This window comes from Egretta garzetta, unplaced genomic scaffold (genome assembly GCF_000687185.1).
Source record: "Egretta garzetta isolate BGI_Z169 unplaced genomic scaffold, ASM68718v1 scaffold136, whole genome shotgun sequence".
In the NCBI taxonomy this organism is placed as follows: domain Eukaryota; kingdom Metazoa; phylum Chordata; class Aves; order Pelecaniformes; family Ardeidae; genus Egretta; species Egretta garzetta.
The window spans coordinates 5,874,675-5,899,524 of NW_009260066.1; the positions used below are offsets into that span (position 1 = coordinate 5,874,675).

The window sequence follows — 24,850 nt, forward strand, 5'->3', positions numbered from 1 at the left end:
AACTACTTGATTACCTACTTACTCAATCTGGTGAATATTATGTGTTTTCTGGTAAGGACCATTGGGTAAATACATAATGAAAGAATCCCTGAAATATACATTCTGGGGACTTTTTTTTCAGCAAAAAAGAACAGAAGACTAACTTAAGTGCCAGAGGCAACACAACTACGAAAGGCTGCGGCCAAAAAACACTCTTAAGTGAGACTTCAGGAGACAAAGGCCAAAAACATTAAATTAAGACTGAGATATCTATGCTGATACACAAGCTGTTCTCCTTAAAAAAAAGAATATAAAATAAATGAGGGGGGAGAGAGAGAGAGTGAAGGAGCTATTAGCAAATTAATGTTAGAAAGTCAGCTCAGATTTTTGAGCTTACATTGTAATTGTCCTGATTTGTGTCAATTTAAATATGATATGGTCTGTATTTGTAAAAATACTAATTTATACTTCCTACGGCAGTGGCAAATAACTCTATTAGTCCACACCAGATATCTCAATTACATCACCGTTGCGATGCGCATGGAACGGCTGCACCAAAATCTGCTTTCCGACACACTCTTCAGCAGCACCCGAGTGGGAGCGGGACGAGTACAGTCGCGTCACTTCAGCTCCACGCGCTGATTCAGTGATAGAATAAAGTACCTCACACATTAGCTTAGTCTGCAGCACTTAAAGGTCAGGATTTATTGTAATGTAAATCACAAAGCAATTTTATCTTGACAGAGATTACATACTGTTACAATATTTCTCACTGAATCCAGTGATGCGTTTGCTTTTTCTTTGCAACTGCTGTGCGAAATTGGACTTTAGCCCAGAAAAGAAAAAGGGGATGGCAGCCTGTTTGGTTTTTCAGCAACATCTTAATCTCTCTTCAGATTTTTCAGCACTCCGAAAGAAAGGTATTTTAAAAAAAAAAAAAAAAAAAAAAATACACACAAACCAATGCCAAAACTCTTCCGTAAATACAAGCAAACCTTGCGGGACGGAAAAGCCGTTTGTGTAGACGTCAGGCAGGACGTGCACTGAGTTATCCTGCAGTAGAACGGGTGCTTAACTCCCGTTAGCTGGGGCCAAGTGATCTCGCTACACAATGCTGAAGCAGCACCCTGTCGCGTCACTCAAAATGCACTTATTAAAAGAAAATTTTAAAAAGTAATAAATAAATTTGACATTTGTATCCTAAGATTGCAGTGGCAGAGAGCCAGTGCTCAGGCACCTGCTCTGCTCCCAGCCCAGCCGCCTTGGCCAACACACTACCACGACTGCAGCGCTCCGTCCCCTTGATGAGGGCTGAATTAATTACTTTTTACCAAGTTTACGGACAACAAAAGGCCTGTGCAATAGTGTGTTACGCAGCCACAGCATTAACGAACGTGGTAAGTTGCACTCAACTTCAGCGTGGCATCAGAAGGGATCACGGATGGGCTGTCCTGGCCTCGTGGAAGAGCACTCAGGGTTGTCTGAGGAGAGGCGTGCCTCCGGTTAACCTAGACCTGCACGTTCCCAGAGACGTGACTGCGACGGGTCAAAGCCATCTGGAATGTGCCTTACAGGATGAAGAGGGCCAGTGGCATTGGACGGCTGCATGGAGAAGGATGGACTTGCTGATTGTGAAGGTCTTTTCCAACCTAAACGATTCCATGATCCTGCACTGCTTGGGTTGCCTGACTCATTTAAGACAGCCTAGCCTTTAGGTTAGGAACAAGACAAGTTAAGTACCTCCTTTGCTTGAAAGTCTCGCTACTTCCCCGCTCTTTCTTCCAAAGGTTAGGAGTTTGGAGGCGAACCAGGCGTTTCAGCAAACTCCCTTTTGTGTGGAGAACAGAAGGGAGGAGGACAGGAAAACACAATGCAGGGTGGAGAAACTTGGAGAGAGGCAGCAGGGTTTTTATAGTCCTGTATACCGCAAGCCCTGGGTTGATGTGGTGACTTGATAAGATGTTGAATTACGCAACCGTTCCCACAGATGTACTATCGCATTAATTTCGGGCCCTTGAACGTAGCTAGACTCGCTGACCTCAGACTGAGCTCGTAGTTAGGATAAACAAGTTGCTGTGCCAGTGTACAAATCGAGTCTGGAATTTGAAAAGTCATTAAGACAATAAACATGATGCTAAGTTTACAGATTCACTTTTCCAAGCGAAATCACACTTTAGGCTATATTAAGAAAGCTCTCTTTTTTCAGTCAAAAATGCAGAGCTGCATATAAACATACAGTTGTACAACTGCTGTGCATATTTTATATTTAGACGAAATGGCAAGTTAGTAGATCCTGATGGATTTTCTGGATTCCTTTCACTGAATTCCCACCCTTTATGTTTGTTTTTCTTTCGTAAGGTAGGATTTTAAAATGCAAATATAGCAAAGAAGTAACATCCATCATACGCTCCTGGACCAAGCTGTGGGGCTGAGTAAGGATGCCAATTAGTATTCGCAAAGCTTGCTTCTAATGAGCAGGAAAAGCAGGTGTTCATGGAAAACGGCAAATTTTAAATAATTCTACAGTTTATGAAACTTTGTATTTATTCTGAAAAGCAGTTAACATTACAGTAATTGAAATGAGGGATTCTTGACCCATATTAATATGCATCTCAGAATACCAACTAAAAGTAGGAAACTGTCAGACACCAGGAACAGTTTATGAAAAAAAATAGCAAGATTCTGCAATAATTATATTCTTGGTTGTATTAGGGTTTTTTTTTAATTGTACACATTGGGCTGAGTAAACAGTGCCATTGACCTGGCTAGCTTGTGTTTAGGGTATATTGTTTATTTACACAGAGATTTTGTAAGCTATGAAAACAAACAAACAAACAAATAAATAAATAACAAACTAAATCTTCCACATGAGTTTGAGACCACTCTTTTGGCACCAACTCAGTTCTAGCCAAAGAGAATGCATTTTAATCAATTTCAGAACACACAAGTTTCTTTCGGTCCCTCCAGAGCCAAGATTCCCTAGTTTATTAATTTTAGCATCACTACCCTTCTGTGTAAATACTTCTTTCCAAAGCTGAAAAGAAAAACAGCCTCAGAAGCAGCCACCGGGTTCCTGGGTTCCTTAAAGCACGCATTTCACAGACTGCAATCAAAGCAGGTTAACAGCACATTTAGGTAATTCTGATTTTTAGATATGCCAGTGCAAATAAATAATAACCTTTCAATGATCGCAAATGAAATCTGGTATAAATACCTACCCCCTGCACATTTTTAGGTGGTCATTTAGCAATCAGAAGCAGTAAGAAACGAAATGCTACTAGCTTGCGCTGAGTTAAAACAAGGTCATATTATTATTATTGGGGTATTATACCTTGTTTATTCTTTTAGATCTCTCATTCCTATTGATCACAGATCTTCACGGCAGCTTAAAACCTGTTTCCACAGCTGGTAGTTTCCTAGTAGATTGCATGTGCTGTCCTTTTTTTCTAGGCAGAATCTGAATTAACCCATCTCTTTGCATTTAAGCATATGTCCAACACAAAGTAGCTTGATACGCTCACTGTCTGATGTGGTCTGCAGAAGGAAACCACAGAGATACCCAAAACTATTGCAATGCAAAAACTGAGAGTCCCCAGGCCTTCTCCATGGCTCCTGGGAGCCGCACCAGGAGGTGCAACAGCTCATCTGAACCTTCAGATGGAGAAATTATATGCATTTAATTTCTACTCTTACCCATGCTGAAAACACTTTTTCTGTATTTCTGCCATCCATTGTGTTTCATCTTGCTGAAGTACAGGGCAAATTCTTGCCTTCCATACCCATATTGGACATTATTATTTGTGCTGGGTGCGCAAAGGGTAGCACAGATCAGACAACATCAGGTCCATCGCTGAGCGGTACCTTGGTAAGGGAGAAGCGGATGCAAATTTATCCTTCAACCATATCACAACCTCACAAGATTCCCTGCAGTTTAATTGGTTTTATCCCCTTTTTAAACTCATAGTAAACACATCGTAAACCGAAAAAATACCTGGAAGTTTGCCACATGAGGAATATCAAGATTCCTGCACAGGATGAGGGTAGTAAACTCAGAAGCAACTATGTGATTTAGGAAGTCACTTCCTAAATGGTGTGCAGGTGCTTATTTTCCAATGGTAGGAGAGGGACTGGGAAGTCCATTAGGTTGAAGGGCCAAGACTCTGGTGACTGGGGTCAAGTTGTGCCAGGGCAGGGTGAGGTTGGGCATGGGGAACAATTCCTTCCCCTTGGGGCTGTCAGGGGCTGGAAGGGGCTGCCCAGGGAAGGGGTCGAGTCCCCACCCCCGGGGGGATTTACCAGCCGGGCAGTGGAGGTGCTGAGGGCAGGGTTTGGGGGTGGGATGGCAGGGTTAGGGGAATGGTTGGGCTTGGTGAGTTTAAAGGTCTTCTGCAACCTAAACGATTCCATGATTCTATGACTGCAATGCCCACCTCCTCTGGTTCATGCTGGAAATCAAGCTGCAGAGCCATTAGCCACTCGGATGGGATCCGAATTATTTCATCCCGCAGCACTGCACAGCATTGTCAAAAAGGGCCACTGAAAGGAACCAAACACACATTTTGCTGAAATACTTTTTAGAATGGTCACACAGCACAATTGATCACAGAATCACACAGAATCACAGAATGGCAAGGGTTGGAAGGGACCTTGGGAGATCATCTAGTCCAACCCCCCTGCTAAAGCAGGTTCTCCTAGATCATCAGTCCTTTATGCAGGGGGGGAAAACTTTAATTACATAAACACTAATTCAAGATAAATTTTCACTCAGTTGAGCGTATTTAAATAAAAAATGCTCTTTGTTAGAAAAAAGGTTACTGCATCATATCCCCACCACACCTAGGAGAATAATTTAAAATATCAAATGTGTGAAATAACAAGAACTAATAAAGCTATGCATTCTTTCTGAGAGGAACCATGGTTAGCAGTAGCATTAGAAACAGCATTAAAATGACTCCACTCCGGGCAGTCAGCAATCATTTCCATCGCTTTTTATTTTGGCACACCCAAGACACGTGCTGTCCCCACCTTTTTACAGCTTGGGTACCAAATTCACCTTGACACGTGACAACAGAACAATAAAAAGAGTAAGAGGACACGGATGGGGGCACAGGAGGGGGAGGAGAGGCATAACACCGGATGCAGCGACCACTGACCAAAAAACGTTGTGTCCAGGAATTCCCAGATCATTTCATTGCCATTTGGTTTTTTTGGTCCATTCTCCCCTGATCTATCGAAGCGAGGTGAGGGTTGTGATGGGGCTAGCGAAACTGGGGGAGCAAGAGATAATTAGGATGTAGGTGAGCTACTTGGTTATGAGGACAAAAAACCACACAGCTGTATGCTTAGAGACATGGTTTAGCAGTGGACAGGTACAGTTGGGCTTGATGATCTTAAAGGTCTTTTCCAACCAAATGATTCTATCCCCCTCGCCCCAGGAACAACAGAAAACAAAATGACTAGCACATCTTTGAACACATACCTATTTTGTCAGTAAATTTTGCACATCACAAGCAATTAAGATTTTTTTTTCCTGTCAGTTTCTATTTCAGAATGCAGCTGCGAGGTAAGCCAGAACAGAAACCTGAGCTTTCTGTACACGCGAAATGCTCGGTTCTTATTTGTGCTGCGCAGGAGTCGCGTCTTAGTTGGCACATTGCTATTATATGGGTGGAAGAGGCCCACAGGTTTTTAAGGTGCGTGCACACACCCCAAGAGAGTGAAAAGATTCTGGTACAAAAATTCCACCTGACATTTGGTTATGCTAGTTTTGTTTTTTAAAGCGTCAGATCCCGCTTTTTACTCATAGCAATGGGTCCCCCTAGTGGGTAAAAGCACAATTGACGAAGTTTGTCCTTGCAAATTTCCTCTCGATGGTGCAACAGATCGGGTTCGATTACCCAGTGGAAGCTGCCCGCTGGTGGAAAAGTGAGCATGGAAAGGCACGGTTAGCTTTTGCACAACTTTTTTAAAAGGTAAAACACCGCTATAGTGATATGTATTCCTACTGAGCTGTTCCGTTAAGCAACCGAGTCACAAACCCTCCTGGTGGATCACTAACATGGCACAGAAACTGCACCTCAAACACCTCGTTTTTAAAAAAACAACAACATAAATCAATTTTTCTGTTACGTTTGCCCCGGCTAGGGTGTAATCAGTTTGTCAGAAAGAACTGTGTGGGAAAGATAACACGTATTACCTTTTTTTTTTTTTACCTCTCCCCCAAAAATGAGTCACGCTAACACTTTTCCAAGTCATGATATTCAGCATTCCACAAAGCAATGAATTGGATGCTGTTAGCACCGCGACCATTTTCATAAATGCAGCAGCCATTATCAACAGGTCTAATTAGTTCACTCGCATAGCTCCAGACATCAGTACCTATTTTATTAGCTGAAGAAGTCTCAGGTAGGTTAGTGGGAATTAGGCTTTGCTCTTTTAGAAGTACCAAGGAATTATCTAACTTCCAGTGGGGACTTGATTGAGAACTGACTCGTTTAATGCATCCTTCAAAACACAAAATCTGGAGTGGGATTATTCCCCAGCATTGAGGAACCCTGGAGAGGGTGGGTGGGGGGACTTCAGACATTTTTGCCTTTTTTTTTAATGCCTTTTTAAGGGAGGTCTGGTTTATGAGCTATATTAAGCAGCATTTTTTACTAATTTCATTTTGCTTGTTTGCCTGTGATTTTTTTTTTGTACATATATACACAGCAATCACAAATACCATACAGATATTTTACTACTTTCCTTTTTGCGTTCCTCAGTGCAGCACATTACTGTGTATTTTCGACCTGTATTATTGTAGCCCTGCCGTTCACTAAACAAGGGAGCACTAGGTGGTTGGCATTTCCCCCTTCCCCCCCATCACAACTAGATTAAAATACATGTTTTATTTTATGAGCTTGCACAGCTCCTTTCTCAAAAGGCAGCTGTTTTCTAAGGCATTTCTTTCTTACCCTACATCTCCATTTACAGCTGGGACAGTTGCTGTGTTGTAACCTGCCTTCAGGAGAGGGCTAGGAAGAGCTCCGTCCAACACCTGGACAAGACCCTTTCAGAAAGCTCCTTTTATGAAAAGGAACTAAAGTAACTAAAATAATGCATTCATAATTAAGCTCTGCAATAAAAAAAGTTTACCCAGGTATTGTAACATTCATTTCTGCAAAACATTCTAGCAATCTTATTTATGAAGTATTATCTAGCTTTATATGAGTCTCAGTAAAGTAGCCCTTTCCTACCAAGCCCATTCGTTATTCCTTTAAGGGAATATTTTAAAGGGATTATTCATTTAAATTCGTTTATTCCTTTGGTATTCCTTTATAAGTGAAGTAGTTTTCAAAACACTAGGGGCTAAAAAGTGGCAAATACAACCTCCACTGCCTAAACATTCGTATGCTGTTTCAAAAAGACCCACATATGGAAAGTTCCCACTTATTATATATTCTGAGAGCTATCACTTCTGACTGCTGGTAATTGCCAACATGTTCAGTTTGCTTAGCAACAGTTTTACAGTAGATGAACCATGTGCGCTATCATAAGACACTTGCAGATTCTCTAGATGTTTGTGATGTTTCTGCTGATTTTGTGTTAATGTGCATGACATCTTAATGGGGCCATCCGAATGGGTTTGTCCAGATTTTTCCCTTGGTGTACCTTACGGAAAGCAGAAGTGCTCAAAACACCAACCTCTTTTTTCCCCCTCCGTGGAATCATTTTTCTTTTATTACTCAAGGACAAAAACATTCTCAGCATCCCTACAGACTTACTTCAGTGGCAATTATCCCTCTGCAAGAGCACTACAGAAAAGGACTTCTGCAGAAGTTTTGCGAGTGCCAGCCACCATCTGCTACAAACTCTTGACCTAATGGAAGAGTCACAGACAAATGCAGCTCTCACTTCAGATACGGCTCTGTGCACAGCAAGGCGAGTTGCAGTCAGAGCCATTACCAGCTTAAGAGCAGGACCCACTTTTGTCAAAAACAAGTAAAGGGTTGCTTATGTGAGCAATGCATCCATCAGATGCGAGTTGACAAAAAACTCCAACTACGGGAGGGGTTATGAGCAACTACAAGCAACCTACAAGGCAAGTGGATTGCATGCAACTGTCATTACTCTCTGTTCTTGTGTAACTTGCGACAAAAATCTCTGCTAACAAAATTTAGAAAACAAATCCAAAATCCCAGAACCCCACAGCCTACAAAAGTCACCCAGGACAGAAGTTTGTAAGCAGAATGATTTCTCTACCCTCAGCTTCATGCCATCACCACCACGCATAACCTCCTACAATGCCAGTCTCGAGGTCAGCGCCTTCCCAAGCTGCAGCCACAGTGCAAGAAGTGCAGATGCAGCCATGAGCTACGCTATGAACTGGATGGGAGCTCATGGGCAGAGAGGCCCACACGGACCCAGGCGTCCCCCATTTTGGGCTGCCGTTCCTCTTGCGCAGGCCTGTGGCTCTGCACGGATCCCCTGTCCTTCTGCGGCGAGCCCGGGGCCTGACAGGTCTCTTCCCAGTGCCTCTCTGCTCATCCCTCCCGTCGCAAACCGACTCTTCAGCCTCCGCTCCGTTTGCCAGCCAAGTGGTCGTGGTTTTGCTTTTCCTCTTTGCTGAGCTCCAAGGGCACGGTTAAGCAAGGCCCCGCTGCATGCGGGAAGGCAGCCACGTCACCAGAGGGCTACGGAGGTGTTTCCAAACTCAGACAGAGCCTCCGCATGATGAGGCATACGTAACCTTAACATTGGCATTTTCTGACTTTTGATGACTTAACCGTGCCACGGAAACTTGCCCAGGAATAAACACAAACCAAAAATGTTTGACGTGACAAACTTAGTATTGAAAAGACTGTTCTAAAATAAGTCAGCAGAGTAACATTTGGTATACGCTGCACTCCGACACGGTATTTTTATTCATTTGGAGGTTCTCGATTTCCTCAGAGTTGCATGGGATTAATTAGGGAAGTGATGGACTAGTTGGCACAGTTAGACTGTTGTTACTGTAAGCTCTTGAAGAGAGGCTCTGGTGGATTTCAGTGCAACGGATTATGACATTCCCTTAGCTGCCATTTTTGCACTTCTACAAGACAGCGCTGCCCTCCATAGCAGAGATGATGGAGAAGTATTTGTCCCAGGTACTCTAGATCAAACTCTGCTATTTTAACACTAACCCACCTTTTCAAGTCTGGAAGTAAGGCACACATTCACAGCACAGCTTTTCACTATGCAGTGATGAACCTCAATACTATCCTCCGACAGACAAGCTTTGTACGTGCCACCAAATGCCTCTCTTCCTCCCCTTGCTATCAGACAAAGAATGAAAAGACAAAAACCGGGAATCTGTATCCTGTGATACACCAGGCAAACTACCAAAAAGTGCCAGGATAGATGTGAGCCCCACAAAACATACAGTTGCATGTAGGTGTCGATACTGGGGCCAAGCAGACAGTTCCAAGTTCAGAGCTTAGGTCTTAACAAGCTGTGGACTCCAATCTATCTATCTATCAAGAAAAGCTAACAGAAGTTGCAACATCCCCAGTACATGAAACATCAAGAAGCTCACCATCTGTAGCACAAAAGCAGCATGGTTTTGGAATGCAAAAGTCTCCCAAACAATGAAATGCGCAGAAAAATCAAAGCCAACATTGAGCCAATATCACTAAATACTATGCTGATTGTTTCTTTTTCTTTTCTTCTGTGCCACTCCCACAGCCTGAGCGACTTGCAAGACCTCTCCAGTTCACTGGCCTGTGCTTATGGACTGTTGCACTACTGTTATCCAGCCCGCAACAAGTGCTGCCACAATCTGCAAGAATAAAGTAAGGTTTTTTAAGTACACTGCAAAAGCTAGAAAGGTGACCTCAGCCCAGGACAGACAAAGTGCAGCTTGCTGGAAGAGCCACAGACAGAACGTGACACCGATCAGGAAATAATTACGAGCCATCTACAGAGGAAGGGAACGGTAACACCCCTGATAAAAGCCAGTCATTCAGCAGTCACAGCAGAGTATTAGAAAAGTGGCACATTCAGGATAATGGTACGATTCTCAGGGAAAAAGTTTTTTGATGACTGCTACGGGACCTTTCAAGTTCTCGATCACTTTCACTGTCTGCAGAAAATAAAAATGTCCCTGAAATAGTTCATGTAAGAAATTAAAAGCAAAGCCAGAAGCTACTGAATTGGACAATACCCAAACTGTTCCTCGAAAATACTTGTTAAGAGCAGTTCAGTTCCTCTGTTCAGTCCCAAACACAGAATCTTTGCCCCAAAATGCTCACCTCCCAAACAAGTCTGCTAAGATTGCAAAATACTGGTTAAAGGTTGGGTTGTTTTCTGTGTTTGTTTGGGTTTTTTTTTTTTTAAATAGGTTTTACATTTCATGAGGGCTTTTTTCCTGTTGGATTCTAAAGCATTTTACTTGACTTGTAAGGAATTTGCTGTACTTATACCCAAGCAAGATTTTCTCTTGGATGGTAGAATCCTTCAACTCTTACTTATTGGGGGGAGGGGAACCCTTCCCAACTACTACACTGAAATTAATGTAAAAGAAATAAAGTATGTCCATACCATATATAGAATTTTCCCCCGTAACACCAATCATCATGCTGCAAATATTCTGTCTTTATTTTTTGAGCAAGAACCTGCATATAAAATCTACCTGCAATACAGCACAGAAGTTTTGCTCGAACTTTAAGACTGAGACATTCACTGAAGATTAAGATGACTGCAAATTCCTGGCAAATCCCAGTTACTCCTTCACTCCCACAAATTTCATACTGATTTTATCCCTACCATTTTTTCTCCATTATATTTTCATAATTAAAGAAAAAAAAAAATAAAATCTCTCAACAGGAAGAATGTCCTTTCTTAGCAGAGGCTGTTTGAAAGACGTGTCTCTGAGCGAGCGTGATCCAGAACAGAAATCCCAGCTGATGGCCACATACCCCACCAGGGTTCTACACCAGGTGGCTGTTCACATTACCTGATCAGTTATACGGAGCCCCTGCTAGCCCTTTTGAATTGCTATAATCTTCTGTGTGAATGGACTGGTACTGATGGCTTAATAGAGAGCAACACAGTATTTCACAGGTAAGAATGCTACAATACACACTTGAAAAAAATAACAGGAAAAATCTATTAACTTTGATGACCTTAACTTCTGTCTTCAGTAACTTCCAAGCTCTGATTGCTTGTGCAGGGCAAACGTGTTCACAACCCCAGGATTACCGACAGCTGCTTTTCTGACAATAAAGACGAACACAGGATTAGCCAAGATTTAGTTACATTTTTTGATATATAAGGAGAGTGAAATTTAAAAAGAAGAAACTACAACTAATTTACAGGAAATCTGGAAGACCAACCTACAAGAAGTCTTCTGGAAGACACCTGGCAAACCAGAAATATATCCAGTCTCTTCAACTACTTTAAAAGCTGATTCCCTGTGGTGCTTTTCTTCTAACTAGACACTGCAGCAAGAGCATCTACTCACCATAAACAGTTGCCATTGTCTCCACAGCTGTCAGAGCTGTGGACACTGAAGAGAGAGCTGCCGGCTGACACCTGGACGATTTAAGCACCTTTTTGATAGTTTATCATCATGCATAGCTGCTGGACCTTTGCTGTCACGCTGGGGTAATACAGAATTAACAAACTGCATCTTTGAGGATGCAAATGCTTGCTCATTTAATGTTACCATTCATCTAGAACAGCAGAAGTACAAGCCTATAAATGAAAAAAAAAAAAACAAACAACCCCAAAAAAACACAACCCCAAACAAACCCAAACCTCTTTTCCCTGAAGGATTTTACGTTACAGTCCAGTTCAGATTAAACTACAAAAATAAGAGTTTCAAGTAGCAATAGTAAAGAACATTTTATTAAAATGGAAGTTTGTCAAACCTTATGTATCAAAACTAAGGCCACAGCTAATGCTAACACAAAGTCAACCTCAAAAGGTTCTTATAATATGATACAATTTAGAAATCTTATACAAAGCTATTTTACAAATGAGCACTCAAACATTCTGAAATGCAGCATTACTTACTTCTTCTAAAATGATATATCCATTATTCTAGTAATAATATTTAATGATACAAAGCACTGAACTACCAGTGCATATAACCTGTCTTTATTTTGGTCCTGTGAGGAAAGTAATTTTCTGCATCGCTCCAGCTACAGAAATGAATGGAAGTACAAAACATTGTAATGGAAGCTGCCAATGACTCCTCCCTTTTGTGCTGAGTTCACTTCTTTTCTTCTAATGCTAAATATCTCCAGTCATAATAGCAATGAACTCCTCTTGATTGACTGTAGGGGGGGAAAAAAAAAAAAAAAAAAAAGATAAAATCCGTTAGACAAACAGCAAAGATACATAAACCAGAAAATAAAATAACACATGCCTTTTTACTTAAAGATTTCCCAGTTAGTATTCGTTGTGTCTGATCCACTACTAATCAGGGTTTACAAGTTTAGATTTTTTGCTTCTAGAACAACAGAGATTTTGCTCTTTTTTTTTCATGTAGAAGCCAGAATGCAAGCTTAATTTTGTGGAATAAAGACAGAATCTAGCTCACATATAACGAGCTATTATTTCTAATTATGAAAATAAAAATATTCTGAAAGTCAAACAAGATAGAAAAAAACACTGAGAAAAGTATGTAAAAAGATATCTATGCAAAACCATGATACTGTATTATGATATTTAAGATTTATAAGAATGTTAAAAATGGTAGATAGATTTTATTAAATAAGTGCTTTTCAAGCAACATTACTGAAGCTCCAGTTATGATCAAATCCAGTTTTATTCCTAAAATCATGATGCAGACATTTATGTCTAAACTGCTCCCCCACTGCAAACCATGCTATTCCTCTGTCTCAAACCTGCAACACTTGCCAAATACAAAATGAGTTTTAAGATCATTTACTAATGATTCCATAAATTAGCCAGAATTAAAATGGATTTTTGACAAGCTTTTCTCCGTCTGAACTTTCTTCATTCTTCAGTTATAATTAACAGAAATTTTACACGAATGTACTTAAAGAAATTAAGTCATAATAATAAATTAATTAGCAGTCATTAATTATTTTGCTGCACTTCTACCTGAGCTATTGACCTTACTCATATGTTGAAACAGAGACACTGTAAAACAGTTAACCAATGAACGTGTTCACTCTGCAGCTAATTACTGTAGTGGGGAATGATGAGAGTAAGTCAGTGGTATGGAAGAGACCAGACACATATGAAGAATTCTCTCTGACAATCATCTGTCCCAGCCAACATGCCCAAGCTACTCCTAAACAAAGCACTGCGAAGCAAGAGCTATGTTTACAGCTAGAAGAAAATTAAACAAATTTAACTACGTTAAAGAATAACAAAATAAAACCTAACGTTTGCCCTGTTGCAACACATGTCAAAAAATACAAAACAATTTAGCCTGGCTTAGGCCCCTGTACTCTGAAATATTGGTCCATCATACAGGTACGTGATGCTACTACACATAAACACTTTCCACAGTAGCAGCACAATAACAGCACAAATTCAAGCATCCTCCCCAAAATACTCTCTGGTTTAAAACATCTTTGTGAAACAAGGCTGCACAGTGGAAATACAGCATCATAATGACAAATTTTGTAACATTCAAACAAAATACGAAGAGAAGCACAGTTCCGGTTCCCAGTAACCCACTTAATCCTCCTCAGACTTAGGATCTGTTCACAAATTAAGCACAATGAAATCAGAAGCAACCCCATCCTTTCCCAGGGTCAGACATCCCTCAATTCCACGACTGAAATAATCATAAAAGAGCAAACTAGTATCACAGCTAATATGAAGAAAATGTTGACTTCCACTCTGGAGAGTTAAACAACCGTATTATTTCAGTGGAAGTTGTTGGTGGTTTTTTTTTTTTTTTTCCTAATTCTGTGCCAAAATCTGAGACCTAAGACCAGATCCTACAGATGCATCCACGCAAGATGACAAAAAATGCATGAACTGACAGCATGGAGGTTCTAAAAATAGTCATACTCCGAAACAGAAGTCATTCCTAAGACCAGGAATACAAAACTAAGACTATTTACATTTTCAAGGCAGACGGAAATACGTCAAAAATACTTTCTTCTACAGAAACTTACGTACAGTATACCAGCAGAGCTCAAGTGATTTTGCTGGAAACACAGAATCCCAGAATGGCAGGGGGTGGAAGGGACCTTGGGAGATCATCTAGTCCAGCCCCCCTGCTCAAGCAGGTTCTCCTAGAGCATGTTACACAGGACATCGTCCAGGCAGGGGTTGAATATCCCCAGGGAAGGAGACTCCACAACCCCCCTGGGCAGCCTGTTCCAGGGCTCTGTCACCCTCAAAGTGAAGAAGTTTTTCCTCATATTCAACTGAAACCTCTTATGTCTCAGTTTGTGCCCATTACACAAGGGTTCAAGCAGCCTGGGTATCACACAACAGACCCTGTTTTCACTATGAGCAAAAAAAAAAAATCTCCAATATAAGAAGGGTGTTAAACCACAAGTAGTATTATTCCTGTATTTGAAGTATCAATTAAAAATGCTACCAACAGTTTCAGGGTTTTGGTTTTTTTTTTGTTTGTTTTTTTTTTTTGGCAGGAAAAGAAGGAGAATTAGATGACAGCAAGATTTTGCTACATGACCCAGATGTTTGAAGCTAAATGGAACAATGACTCACAGGATTATTTACTTTTTCAGAATGGATCTTAAAAAGCTAGAAACAGCATCAGTTTTCTTTAAAGAACAGAAAACACACAGAACCTTAAGGATAAACAGCACCATATACAAACATTATGCTGTCAATCTTCTATATTCAATCTCGTGCTTGACTGCTCTAACAAAGAGAATGAATGGATGAATGAGTAAGAGGTAACAGAGCCACCCACTCTTAGCTGATCAATTTGAATTCAAAAATGTAGCACTGTCCCAAAATAATTTTGATTTGGTAACCTTCCTGAAAGGAACTAATGGTCTATATTCAATTTGTAGTGACCAAATAGCCACATGGCAAAAAAACCCCATCCTTGATCCACGATGCTGACATCTCAGCTAGCAGCTCCAGGGGAGCGACACAGGGACAAAATGTGCTTGCAGATGACTTCTACTGTCACTTGCCTCTACAGCTACACATTAAAAAAAAAAGTAAAATTAATCTTAAAAAAAAAAAGCTAGCAATGCAATGTCCTTACAACTCTTCATTTCAAAAGCAAAACAAGCTCAAAATTGAAGTATCTACATAGACTAGCAATCAATCTAATGGAGTGAGAAAGCAAGTACCATTCCTTGTTTGTCGTAACAGCTACTGAAAAGGAAGCAAATAGGTATCCTAGTGTCTACCAGAAATCACAGCTGCAATCCTGTGTGTCACTGCACACAGGTAACTGCCTGAAAACAGGACTTGCAGCTTTCACTATCCTGACCTGCTTCAAATATCCTATAGGAAACACGGAGAAAAAACAGAATCTTATTTTTTCAGGGTGCAGCTCCAAGAAAATCTGATCCAAGCTGTGAGACAGTTCAGGGATCTAAGCAGCAAGAAAAATAACACTTAAAAACCTAAATGAATAGTTTTCTCCTCGCTTAGCTCCCTTAAACATCTCACCTGTGGGATCAGATACTGCCAGTGCAAGAAACGTGTGGGAAGACACAGCTGGGAGTGTGGAGGAACATCAGAATTATGCAGTATGGATTTATTAAGGAACCATGGCCTCAGACCACAGAAAGATACCAGAAAACAATAGCTCCAAAAGGGAAGAAAGCACACACTCTTCTCAACACTTACTTTAGGTAATAACAGTGTCAACATTAACACGCTTCTGGCAATTAAATCACTGACCTTTCACTGTCTTTGTCTCCAGGCTCCGTATTTACACCACTACAACGGAACCAAAGGTTGGCATTTCTACACCACTGATGTTGTGGTGTTTAAAATGTCCTGCTCTTCCTCTTGAGAGAGAAGGGGTTCTTGCATTCCCAAGTGCAGAATAACATCTATCTCAAACAGCATAGAGGGGGGGAGCATCTGTCACAAGGCTGACACCACCACAATATTATTCACTAGTAGCAAGCCTTTTGAGTCCAACAGATGTGGTGGCTCACTAGTAGAAATACTATTGTAACTGGAAGAGTTGATGAACCGCTAATGAAATCTCAGACATGAGTCACCATCCTGAAAGAAAAACTCAGCAGCAGGTTTCGCTGACTGTTAAAAATGCAGTGCTTATGTGCATGGTCTGAAGGGACTGGTCCCTGAAATTCAGATATTAAGGTTTCTGGTTTTAAACATAAGGGTGTTTTCAAGTTAATTATAAGAAGTCTAAGTTTCAGTGCTCACAAAAATTTAATAAGCATAGTATCAAACTGGATTTATTAATTCATTTGTTATCTAGCTAACAGATGTCTTTTGCAGCCTACTCTGTATGGAAATGGTTGAGTCCCGGGGATTTAAAAGCCGGGCAGACGAGGTGCTTAGGGCCAGGGTTTAGTGGTGGGATGGCGGGGTTAGGGGAACGGTTGGGCTTGATGATCGTAAAGGTCTTCTCCAACCTAAACAATTCTGTGATTCTATGACCTTGTCAATTGCCCAGAGCCATTTTTTCACACTATGCTCTTCAACACTCAGAAGTTCAGAAGTACGTTAAAGACCCATCCACGCTGATCCTGCAGAGACTTATTAGTGTAAGGATATATCCAGCATGACTTATTAGCTTACTACTCCATATCTGACTAACATGCTGAAATCACAATGGTGACAAATCACCGCTTAAGAAATATTGACTAAGTGATCAAAAGAGTTTCTCTGAGCACTTCAATCTTTTTACTGATTTGTAATGAAATAAAAATGTAATGTAGGTACATGGAATCACCCATGTACCACTTCAATTACTTCCACCTTCAACTACACTTTTCACTGCTCTTTTAATAGACATTGGTTGAATAAGAGTTAGTGGTGAATCAACTTGAGAAATCAACTTGGTTTTTAGACTCCAAGATGTGTTTCCAGGACCAGTAGCTGTCAAAACCAACAATTTCCATTATTTGTAAGCTGGTAACAGATGATAGGACGAGGGGGAATGGTTTGAAGCTGCGCCAGGGCAGGTTTAGGTTAGATATTAGGAAAAACTTCTTCACTGAAAGGGTTGTCAGGCTCTGGAATGGGCTGCCCAGGGAGGTGGTCAAGTCCCTGGGGGTATTTAAAAGAAGGGTAGATGAGGTGCTTAGGGATATGGTTTAGTGGTGGGATGGCAGGGTTAGGTTTACGGGTGGGCCCGGTGATCTTAAAGGTCTTTTCCAACCAAAGCGATTCTATTCTATGATTCTATTCTATTCTGTTCTAAATTAAGTTTAAGCTGAAAGTTATTTAGAAGGAAAGCAAAGAGGACATTTTCACAACAAAACCACATTTAAAAAGGAGAGAAAATTAAGAACAGGCTATATAGGGTTTTGTTTGCTAACACATACTCTCTCCATCTCCATCCTTATCAAATTCTTCAATCATAGCCCGTAGTTCTTCATCAGACATGTTTTCACCCAATTCTCTAGCAACCCGGCGCAGGTTTCTCAGACTTATTTTACCAGAGTCATCATCATCAAATAATTTGAACGCCTTGAGTATTTCTTCCTGTGGGTCTCTGTCCAATATCCAGTCTGTCACTGTAAGAAGGATACTGAAGTTAGACTAAAAAATTCTGCAGGCTAAACTCAGAATGCCCTTAGCAGACCGATGCAATATGAACAACCTACACTTCTGATTTCACCCATTCTTTGATTTTTATGTATCTCAACTCAACATGCAGATTTGTTTGGCTGTTATCTGACCTCTCTTTCTCATCTCTTTTCCCAAGCCGAGTTTCCCTTTGGGACATACCTGTTGCAATGGAAAGCTACATGGCCATTTAGACACAGTCATGCTTTCAACACACTTTTTAATAGGAATTAAAAGTATACACATGCCTCCTCTGTTCCAAACTTACCTTTCAGAAAAAGCATCAGCTCTGACAGATGAAGACATGTGAATTTTTTTATTTTATGTTTTGATCAGGATAGAATTTTGACTTGGAGAGAACACTTGAAACACCAAGTAATGAAAAACATTCAAATGTTTTTTAGACACAAACCCACATTATCAAAACACAAACAAAAAAAACCCCTGAGCCCAGGGGTTATGAAAAGGACACTGCTATGAACTGCAAGATGTTAATTCTGAAAGAGTTCATCAGTGTTTATTATTCCTTTTATCACAACCATTTGTCAGGTTCTGTAGCAGAAACGACAAACTTGCCACATAAAATATTTCTCTGGTGATTATTTCAGAGATTTCTGGAACTAACCGTAAATATCTTCACATCTTTCTACCTGCTAGTTTTGTATTACAGGGCTTGCTATTTATGACTTTCATCAAGCCATTAAAAACACATCAACCCAGTTTGTGTGCAGAGAACCTCTTAGCATCTGCTACTGTCTGCAGAGGGAACGCCTGCTCTGGCTTAGTGAACTTGACAGGAAAAAATTAAGATGCAAGCTCATATAAGCTCACTATAGCAATTAAGTTTATACGTCTACATAAATCCCTTGGATTTATACTAAATTTAAATATTTCATTTAAAACAACAACGCTGCATGACAATATTGCATCACTTGAAAAATTCTACCTTTTGTGGCAAAAAGACCACTGCAATGTTAGCTGAAGAGCAATAAAACACTAGGTCTCTAAATACTATAGGTAACATGATTGTACAAACCAAGACAAAATGTAATTGCATCTGTACACATTTCAGATAGGCCATTCCTACATTTAAAACCATAAATAACTTTAAATTATGAAAAACTGATGGCTCAAGAATTGCTTAGCTATATTCAGAGCTCTCCACAATTAAAGCTTCGATAGCCCATCTTCTCTAACTCCCTCCTCTTTCTGCCACAAGTGGCACCATACTGAGTTTTGTATCAAGGTCATATTGCATCATAGCAGCACTCAAATCCGATTCAAGTTTTGGGACAGGTTCAATCGCCTTCCAAGTATACACTGTGCTTTCTACAAGAATTTTCCTAGCTTCTCACAGCGCTGATTGACTGCCCATATTGATAGCCAGGACAGAACCAGGAAACAATGGACAACTGTTCCTTACAAAGTGATTACAGTATATTCAATTACCTACTAGTATAGCATAATGCTGTAATTATGATATTATTACTACTAAATTAATACTCTCACTTTTTTTTTTTCATTTATTTTTTTAAAAATTGAACCAGGACTGATCACATCTGTTTCCCCATACAACTACAAAAATATTATGTTATTAACAACATTAACTATTAACAATCCTAACCCATTAGATCATTAAAATTTGCCATGCTTCTATCAGTAACTGTTCTACCACATTAAATAGATTGTTACTCGCAGCCAAGAGCAAATACACACGTACTACACTGGGTTTTTTTCTCAGAAAATTTACAGAAATCTAATACCTTGAACAGACGGACTTGAATCATGAAATAGAGACATAAATCCATACACGTAGAAATCCCACACAGCTTATTTTTTTGGTAAACACAAATCGTATGCAAAAGTATAAATTACGTTAACTACCAGAAAATCTTCAGAGAAACTTTAAAAGTTCTGCAGATCACTAGATACTTGAAGTATGTCAAACTGTGCAATACACAATCTTCCAATGAAAAAACAGCCTAATGAAATTCCACTGTTTTTATCAACAGCTGAAAATCCTTGAAGCACCATATTTAACATCTGCTTCAGTTCCTCTTATCTTTGTTATGTATGAAGCCTGTATTCAGTTTACAGTTTGTCTGTGTATACACTCCTTCCCATAAAATTCAATGCCAAATACTTTTTCCACAGCAGGAAGGAGAATCTTACAAAATCCATGAACAGCACAAGAATATCTACGTTATAAGTTAGCACTTATTCCTTTGTATAAGTTTGAAAAAGATTAGGACTGTGTATACTCTATTTCCTTTTACGCTGTGGCTACTACTTATCTCTACGTATCAAATTGAGTATTCAGAATACAAAGATTTATTTTCCTCCACTATTAATTTCTATTAAGAAAAATATTAAATCTCCTACTTCTGTTTCTTAATAGTACTAGGTAACTGAAAAAGTACAAAGTACTGCTTCCAAATTGTAGTCACTACTACAGGCTAAATTTTTCTAAAGGTACACAATCAAACACATACCAACTTCATTAAAATCTTCAAAGGTGATCTTGCCTGTCGCTTCTCGATCATAATCTTTAAGTATTTTCAGTACATCAGCTTTTTTCACATCAAAACCCAAGGCTCTCATTGCCACCTTTTGGAATAAAATGGAAGTGCAACCGTATATGAAAATTAAAATACAGATTTAACAGTTATCTTATTTTCAGTAATTACCTTCTTGCCCAAGAGAGAAGGTGCATATCAGTGGTTTAGCAACATTAATAAATAAAAATGAATAAAAGTAAAAAAGCTTTGGATATAAAAATCAACTAAAACTACTATTAGCAAATGGAACATCAAGTTACAGTGAAAAAAACAGTCTTCGCCTTTTCAGGGATTTTACAGACTAGACCAAATTCTTCTTAGGACAAGCAGATCTATTTTCCTCACTTCCGAAGACATTTAAAGTACTGACTCTTTTTCAAAGATAAAATTGAAAATCATTCTTCAGATTATTCTTCTTCAGTATTCATACTAAGTGTGTACATGTTCACGGGTTTACAAGTCCTCTTACAAGTGACTTTACTGCTTTTCCAGTGAACAGTATAAACCGACCTATTTTTTAGTTTTCCTTTAGGTTAGGAGTACACGTTTGGTTTCACATTACAACTGAGATGGCAGTTTCTCAGCACACACTACCTTGACCCCTCCCAAACTGACGAACATACACTAAACCAGAAGTGGAAAGCCACAATCCTATTGGTGTAGCCACTCAAAAATCTATGCTATATGCTGATTTTGTAGAGGAGATAATTCTTTTCTTTATGTATTTATGTTCTTCCATAGTATTGTCTTCAGGGCCACAATATTTAATTACACAGCTAAGAAACAAATTCACAAGTAATCATGGCAGCTGGCAATTCAAAGCATACCGTAACTGGAAAAAGCATATTAACAGTCCCCAGCCTTCCAGCAAAGATAAAATACCTGGACTCTGAAATAAAGGGAATCACTATACCCGAGACATTCCCGTAACAGCAATTAAAGTAAAAATAAAACTTCTTCCCACCCCGCCCTTTGAGTTACTTGGTAGAGCCAGAATGTGGAGCCAGCAGGTTGGATTAGGTATTCCTTCCCAAAAGAATCTCACCCAATATGTCACAGAAACACTGACCTCTACAAAGCCACTTTTTATTCTCGATGCAGTACAATTAGAATAAAAATTCACGAAAGTCTTAAAGAGACTTTAATGAACTTCATGCACTACTTCTAGAGACTTCCAGACGGGAGGACTCGCTAGGAAAGACTGCCATCCTAACCTCCACTTGCTATCAACAGGAGAAGCCTTCGTTGGGAAGGGCAACTACCGAGCCTCCCACACGCACAGCAAATAGCGTATCTGACTCCTACGATCCATAGGCTCCCTGCTGAAAGATGCAAGTGGGTTAAGTTCTGGCTTTTAAGGAACAGTTTTACAAATTTGATTTACATCTTTTACCTAAGCATCTGAAACATGTGGATTTTCACCGCACCAAGATTTAAGATTACGCAGTGCCTTTAAAAAGAACGAAACAGCTTTTCAAGAGCTTTTCCCACTTGGCCATCTGTCCAAGCTAAACCCTGGGGAGCATTCAGACCAGTGTTATGCAGGATGCTACGGCAATTCTGTTCCTGTGTCAAGTATATACTGAGGGAAGAAAGGCTCGTTCTTACACCAATCCAGTACTTCCTGCCCCACCCCCCAATATCCTCACTCCTTTAGCCCAGCAAGAGATCCTGAATGTGGAGCATTTTTAAAAGATACAGCCAACAGCTTAAAAGCTCACTAAGAAACAGATATATACTATCTGCCATAAAATTGTTTAAATGAAACAAACTTTTACCTTTAATTCATGATAATTTATTGCTCTATCTTTGTCTGTATCAAACAACTCAAAGGCATCTTTAATTTCTTGCTTCTGTTCCTCAGTCAGTTCTCTTCTTTTCTTCTTTTTAGTTTTGTCCACTGCAAGCTCATTCCTATATAAGAAGACAAATATTAAGTGCAATTGATTCTTATGGGAAGATACCACTGTAGGTAACATTTTCAACCAATAAGAAACTCCATAATTGGACAGATCACTACCTTCCCTATTCAATCTTTTCCCATTTTGTCCTCCCAGCTTAAAATAACACTTGAAATAATGTTCCTTTGTGAAAGCTGGATGACACCTCCACTCCCCCACCCAAAGTAAAATTAGCACAGGCATTTTTGTTAATAAGCAACAACAACAAAAAGGAGGGTAGAAAAACTACCAGTTAAAAAGAATACTTGAAGTTATAAACTCGATTAGCAGTTGAAATGATACAACTCCTGAAAATGCTTTATTTCTAAACTGTAGATTAGAGGAAAGAATTTTGAGACAGACAGGCTGCTGGAGGCTTAACTAGGCCAGACAACTGGGTTGTCTGGCTACTAAAGTGGGCGTTAGGTGCCACAAATCGGCTTTGTTGCCAATAACAGTTCTTAGGTAAATGGCATTTATGGATTTTTTTTTTTAAATCACGCATGCGCGCACACACACACACTGTTGTAAAGTCGTGTTGCTCTAGTTTTGGTATATACAAGAGAGAGAAGGCCCCCCAAAGCAGCAAAACCTGCTCAAAGACAGCTCTTTTTTCCTTGGCTAGTCTAGGAATAAGATTCAATTTACAGATAACACACAGAAAATACATGATTCAGACATCAAGAACAACAGTTGAAAAAACTGAAAAGGATGGCACTGATAAAAGATACTTTGGACCAAGCTAGTAAAGTGTAAATTTTGCTCTAACTGTGCTTTATTCACATCAATGAGGCCGACTACCGTATCCAGAGTAATTGCTTGGAAGATGTCCACTTCAGAGCAAGAACTCTTAAAAAAACCCCGTAACAGTACATTTGAGGTAACAGGTGGTATCAGTTAAGGCTGTTACAGTACTCAAGGTATGCTCTTGAAGGAAAGGGGCATGCGTGAAGCTCAGCAGCGTGCTGTGATGAGCACGGCTAATTGCAGTAGTAAATCACCTCCATTCCATGATCAGACGCACTGCATCCGGCTGTAGATGCTCCAGCACAAGGGAGATGCAGAGGAAATGTATAAGGTCTCGGGCAGGCTACCGCGCCTGGTGCCCACAGCATTTGGTGCCCAAGAAGCCGAGAGAGCTGGGTTTGTTTAGACCAGGGTGAGTTGGGCAGAGGGAGAAGGTGGGGAAGGGCTAAGGAGAGGAGATTTGAGTCTAGAGGGTTATATTATGCAGAAGACAGAGAGGGGTTTGCCTCAGAGAAGCACAGTGAAAGGACAAGAAACAATGACTACAAAATGCAAGAGGAGAAACTGCAGGTGGATCTAAGGGGAAACCCTGAGTGTTTAGGTGCTGGAATAGTTGGGCTGGGAGACTGAGGAGTCTCCATTGTCAGAAATTTTTGGAACCCAACAGGAAAAGGTGCTCAGCAGCCTCATTCACTTTTGAGTGGGACCTGCTCCAAGCTGACGACTTCCAGAAGTCCTTTCTAACCTAAGTTATTGTATAATATAGATTATGCTCTCAGGAAAAAGGCTTTTTACCCTCATTTGTTTATTTCCACCAGAGACAAAATGCGTGCTGTGTCACCTACTGTAAGATGCATAAAAGTTACTGATGAGTGAGCAGAAAACTGCTTTTCAAGGATATTTTGTTTCTGAACCTCCTGTGATGAGCTGCTTTTTCTTCTCCTTTGTTCAGGATTTGCTGATTTTAATCAAAAGCGAAGATTAAACACACAGCTGGGATTTAGCTTTCAGCAACCACCAAAGCTACACCAGTAAAAATCACAAATACAGGCAAGTGCACGCTGCACAAGCTGGACCTGCCTCAGTCCACAATACCCTGAAAGAGTGGTAAGTCCTTGGCAGACCAATCGAGGCAGCATGATTTCACGCAGGCTTTGGATTACTATAGCTTTTGGAAGGACTAAAATAACTCCAAGCTGGCTACATAAGTAGGGCTGGGAGAGTAGCTCAGATCCAGAGAGCCCACATTTTGTGAGCCGCTATGATGAAATCCATTTAGAAGTCTGCAAGCAGATTACCGTGAAAGTCTTCTGGCAGAAGGATCTAGCTACTCAAGTGTTTACTTAACTCTTAGCTTAAAATATTTTTTTTAAAAGGCGGAGCAGTATTTAAACACACACAGTTTCATGCCACTTCTTCTACAACCCCTTTTACTGTATGAAGCGTGACAGTCTCAAGACTTGAAAATTAAGGACCACAAATACCATATAAGCATATTAATGACGCTCGAAAGCAAGGGTTTGCCAGGGATAGAGCTTGTAAGCTGGGCACCCTTTACACAACAGTTGCTGAATCACAGAATCGTTTAGGTTGGAAAAGACCTTTAAGATCATCAAGTACAACCGTTCCCCTGCCATCCCACCACAAAATCCTGGCCCTCAGCACCGCCTCTGCCCGGCTGTTAAATCCCCCCAGGGCTGGGGACTCGACCCCTTCCCTGGGCAGCCCCTCCCAGCCCCTGACAGCCCCAAGGGGAAGGAATTGTTCCCCATGGCCAACCTCACCCTGCCCTGGCACAACTTGAGGCCGGTGCCCCTCGTCCCATCGCCCCTTCCCTGGGAGCAGAGCCCGACCCCCCCGGCTCCCCCCTCCTCTCAGGCAGTTGTAGGGAGCGATGAGGGCTCCCCTCAGCCT

At 40.4% G+C, this 24,850-nt stretch overlaps 1 protein-coding gene across 1 annotated transcript; it reads right to left on the reverse strand.

Moving 5' to 3' along the window:
- Positions 1–10,866: 10,866 nt before the first annotated feature.
- CETN3 (centrin 3) lies at positions 10,867–22,108 on the reverse strand. Its single transcript, XM_035896637.1, has 4 exons — positions 22,028–22,108; positions 20,184–20,298; positions 17,448–17,639; positions 10,867–12,278 (listed from the first exon to the last, which is right to left on the reverse strand). Exons 2-4 carry the CDS (start codon positions 20,290–20,292, stop codon positions 12,235–12,237), a joined length of 345 nt encoding a protein of 114 aa, XP_035752530.1. The 5' UTR covers positions 20,293–20,298; positions 22,028–22,108; the 3' UTR covers positions 10,867–12,234.
- Between the last annotated feature and the right edge of the window lie 2,742 nt (positions 22,109–24,850).

Bases quoted from the DNA above. Each gene is read 5' to 3' on its own strand.
- CETN3 (XM_035896637.1), bottom strand. From the start codon at position 20,292: ATGAGAGCCTTGGGTTTTGATGTGAAAAAAGCTGATGTACTGAAAATA. The intron at 17,640-20,183 runs GTATGTGTTTGA...TCCTTCTTACAG, and splicing joins TGAAGATTTTAATGAAGTTG to TGACAGACTGGATATTGGAC. The intron at 12,279-17,447 runs GTATGTGTTAGC...CCCCCCCTACAG, and splicing joins TAAGGATGGAGATGGAGAGA to TCAATCAAGAGGAGTTCATT.